The 4,521-nt window shown below is 42.5% G+C and overlaps 1 protein-coding gene across 3 annotated transcripts in view; it reads left to right on the forward strand.

Moving 5' to 3' along the window:
- rnf180b (ring finger protein 180b) overlaps positions 1 to 4,310 on the forward strand; it is a 10,854-nt gene extending 6,544 nt beyond the window's left edge. For all 3 annotated transcript variants that reach the window (XM_032539413.1, XM_032539415.1, XM_032539414.1), the window contains 3 exons: positions 54 to 276; positions 1,283 to 1,408; positions 1,976 to 4,310. In XM_032539413.1, coding sequence (XP_032395304.1) covers positions 54 to 276; positions 1,283 to 1,408; positions 1,976 to 2,151 — 525 coding nt within the window. In that variant the 3' untranslated portion in view covers positions 2,152 to 4,310. The remainder of the gene's footprint in view (positions 1 to 53; positions 277 to 1,282; positions 1,409 to 1,975) is intronic.
- Positions 4,311 to 4,521: the final 211 nt, after the last annotated feature.

Below are 4,521 nucleotides of genomic sequence, written 5' to 3' on the forward strand. Positions count from 1 at the left end.
TGTGTGTGTGTGTGTGTGTGTGTGTGTGTGTGTGTGTGTGTGTGTGTGTCCAGGCTGGGAGTGTGAGCGGTTCACACATGGACAGTGAGGAGGAGGAGGACAGAGAGGGCCTTACCTGCGCCGTGTGTCTGGAGCTTTACTTCAGCCCGTACAGCTGTCAGCCCTGCGGCCACGTCTTCTGCGAGCCGTGTCTCCGCACAATCGCCAAGAACCGACCGACAAACACCCCCTGCCCTCTCTGCCGCGCCCTCATCTCACACACCAACCCGCACCACGGTGAGCTTCCTCCAGGACTCATGCGCCAGAATTCCGGACATCATGTCCTTTTTCCTATCTGGTCCCACTGTTTAGTCATTAATAAACGATGATTACATTATAATCCAACAAATAAGGCCTTCTCCAATGTGAGGGTTTTGCTGCTTTTCTCTATTTTACATGATTGTAAATTGAATATCTTTGGTTATTTGGACAAAACAAGCAATATGAAGACGTCACCCTGTGTATTTTCCAACAGATGTCTGACATTGTATAGACTAAATGATTAGTGGTTCTTCCCACATCTGTGTGTGTGTTTTCTTCAGATTCGGTGTACCCCTCACAGTCCAAAAACATGCTGGACACTCTGAGTTACCTGTAGGTGTGGATGTAAAGGGGGCTTTATGGTCCTGCGGAGGCTCTACGCAGAGCTTTCGCTGATCTGTGCATCGATCTCTTTAAGAGAATAGTGTGTGTGTGTGTGTGTGTGTGTGTGTGTGTGTGTGTGTAATGTTTGATTGAGAGAGTGACGTCACAAGCTGCGGAGAGAGTAGCGTCTCTAGAGGCAAAGTGGGAGAAACAAAGCGTCTCCCTTGTGCTTTCTGACCACGGTGGGAAATCTGTAACAGGAAAAAAACAAAAAACTCCTTGATTTCTTGTTGTTTCTGGAGAGGAAATGAGTCGGGGGAATGCAACGCTACAGTGTAGTGTCCGTGCCTCCAGAGTAGATTTAAACGCAGAAGCATAAATCACGCTTAAGTGACTAGTTTTCTTGTTACTTTAGGTAGACTGGTGACCCGTCTGGGTGTACACTTCCTTTTTCCCTTTAGTATGTGTTCTGGAATAGTCTGCGGTCCTCTGCTACCCTGCAGAGGAAAAGGGGTAGATAATGGATGGATCAAAAAACAACACATATTTATCACATGAATCGTTAGTCGCAGCCCTGCCCTGATAGTAATGACCTGTGGGACAGTAAGAAGGAATAATGGCCTGATTGAATGTAGGCACTGTTCTCTTTCCACTTCAGAGCTCAACGAAAACGCTAAGGCCTTCTTCCCGAAGGTGTACTACGCCCGCAAGCAGAACTTCCAGAGTGCTTTCTGTGCAAAGTGGCCTCTGCCCAGCTGTCGCAAGCGCTTCCGTACCTTCTGGGGTGAGAAAGTGTTAAACATGCTACCGCAGCAACTTTTTTTCTTCCACCCTCCAGTAGACTTGCAGTTACTCTGGTGGCGGGGATTGGTAACAATTATACTATATGGGTTGGGGTTTGGTAACTTATACTATATATCTTTTATATAGATAGATAGATAGATATATAGATAGATATAGTATAAGTTACCAACCCTGCCTTTAATGAAACTGAAATTTCATTTTTTTTTTTTTTTTTAACTGGCATTTCTGCCAAAATGAAAAATGTGTTGAAAACTGCAATGGGCAGACAATATGCAACTTAACCATCCTGGTTAGGTATAGCCTCATATTAGATTATTAAATATCATAACTATTAAAGAAAATGAAATGGAATTGGACTTCTTTTTTTAACCATTACGCTAGCCCTGGAACAGTTTTCTCTTTTCAGGAATGAAAATTGAAATTGCTTACTACAAATAAATCCAGATGTTTCAATAAATTACCAACACAAAAATCCAAGCCAGCATAAAGAGAAATTGTGTTTAACCACTTTTGAATACAGACGCTAATGTCGCCTGTCTAACTTCAGGAGAGCCGAGACAGGCAGCGGCTGCAAGGAGACGCTGGCACTTGGTCCACGGTTTCACGCTGAATGCTTTGGATTTCAACGACGTGCGCGGCCTGGTCATCGTCTACACCCACTCAGTCAACTGGATCCTGGCTTCCCTGTTCCTCTGCTTCCTCATCTACTACTTCTTCTTTTGAGACAATGAGGAGCAATACGTTTTGCAGTCCAGGTGTATCTTATATTTTTTAAGCTATAGTGCATAGTTTCTGTCTCCCCCATGAGGAATTCTAAGTAATGACATACTGTATGAGTCAAAGCATCCACATGATACAAGCCTACTGTGGTATGTTCTACACTACTCAGACTTCTGTATGGTCAACACCACTTGTGGTTGTTAATACACATTCTGTCCACTAGAGGGACTTCTAACATCAGCTTGGCCTTGAAGGGGATCTACGTAATGGTGCATTGCATTTCTGGCACACCGCTCTGTTTACATTATATTCCACCACACACACAGCAACCAATACAAATCAGCAGAAAAGTCTATAATGAAAGATTATCTAACAAGTGTGTTGAAGTGGCTTTGTCTGTAAATGCTCGGTTAGCATAACTACATCACGTTAGAAAGCACAGCCGAAACGATTGGTCATGAACTAAGTAACAACAGTGTTGGCTACGATGCTAACAGCATTGTTAACTAAGCCAAACGGCGCTGGCTTTACTGTTTTAGTGATTTAAAAGCCACCTGTTTCTTGCCGATCGTCACAATACTGAGAGACAGCTGTTAGAAGGTAGTATATGAAGTTGAAACTAACTCTGACAGCTGTAGGGCAGCTAACATTAACTTTAGCTGTCTCCACGAAGCTCCCAGCTAAGCTAACTCTGACAGCTGTAGGGCAGCTAACTTTAGCTGTCTCCATGAAGCTCCCAGCTAAGGTAACTCTGACAGCTGTAGGGCAGCTAACATTAACTTTAGCTGTCTCCACGAAGCTCCTAGCTAAGCTAACTCTGACAGCTGTAGGACAGCTAACATCAAACTTTAGCTGTCTCCATTAAGCTCCCAGCTAAGCTAACTCTGACAGCTGTAGGGCAGCTAACATTAACTTTAGCTGTCTCCACGAAGCTCCCAGCTAAGCTAACTCTGACAGCTGTAGGGCAGCTAACATTAAACTTTAGCTGTCTCCACGAAGCTCACAGCTAAGCTCCTATAACTCGCGACGCAGTTAGGAAACCAGAACGAGCTAACTAATGATAACATGAGCATTTTGGCTCAGTGGATGTCCATTTTTAAGTCATGTTAAAACTGGGGTGTCTCACTGCATGTCAATCACTGCTCAGGCACATGCATAGAGCTCAAAAGTCCCGCCCATAGAGGGTTCCGGAAGGAAAAATACAATGCAATTTCTCCATTGACAATCGGAGTGTAAGCCATAAAATGATAACCGTCGATGGTAGACTTCAAACCAGCAACCACACTGCGTTATCTGTAGGCATTTTGAGCTATCTGTGTGTATGTTTATGCTGTATATAGCTGGCATACACATACACGCCACTTGCCATGTTATCTCCACTTGCTGTGTTATCGCGGGAAGAACGTTTTATCGCGGAAAGAATGCTACGGTTCAGTTTAGTAAAAGAAGAACCGGTTGGGTTTAGGCAAAGAATAGAACGACTGTTGGGTTTAGGAAACGTGACCCCCGGTCTCTTGGGGGAAAGTCCTGCGTTCCCTTTTATACTACTCGCTACGGTGTGAATTCACAAGCAATCGCAAGGTGATGTAAGTCAATACACGCTAACAAGCGAGTATGCGTCTTGATAAAACGCCAATAATGGCATACGAATTGGCTTGTCATATATACGCCATTTCATGAGATCACTCTGCACAGGCAGGACGTTAGGGGACAAACTGTCAGTTAACTGAAAAAAAATAACAAAAAAACAGCGAGAGGAAGTTGTGTCTTTGTGTCTCCTTAAAATGATGTAGTTAAGTTAAAAGAAGCTAGATGCACTGCTGCAAAGGTTTTGCTTCTACATGTACAGTACATGTTGTTTTACACTTATTGTGCTCAGGACTGAAATATCTAACCAGTAAAGACAGCAGCAGTTATTAACGGATGTGATTGATTGATTCCTTTGACTGATTGAGGGGCTGATAAAGAAGAAAATGAAAATCAGATAAACAAATGGGTAAAATACCCATTTCAATATGGTGCCTTTGCTTAGTCTGTGCCTTCTGCTTATACCAAATAATATAAGACTGGAATTGAGAGTATATTTAAGTTTTAGACACAGAATACCAGTCGGTAAACAGTTATTGTGTCTGTCTCTTGAAGGAAAATACAAAAGTCTGATTAAAACATTGGCGTTCATATTGTGTGAAGATGTAATTGTATATATATATTAAAAAAAAAGTCATGTCATTTGAGCTATGCATCTTTGCATTTTTAAATTCAAACACATGGGGTCAGGTTTTGCATTTTGTTCTTGAAAATGACAAAGAATAAATCCAATAATCAGATCTGTTTAACTTTTATTATTTTGTGTGTGTGTGTGTGTGTGTGTGG

Source organism: Etheostoma spectabile, chromosome 16, assembly GCF_008692095.1.
Source record: "Etheostoma spectabile isolate EspeVRDwgs_2016 chromosome 16, UIUC_Espe_1.0, whole genome shotgun sequence".
Taxonomy (NCBI): Eukaryota; Metazoa; Chordata; class Actinopteri; order Perciformes; family Percidae; genus Etheostoma; species Etheostoma spectabile.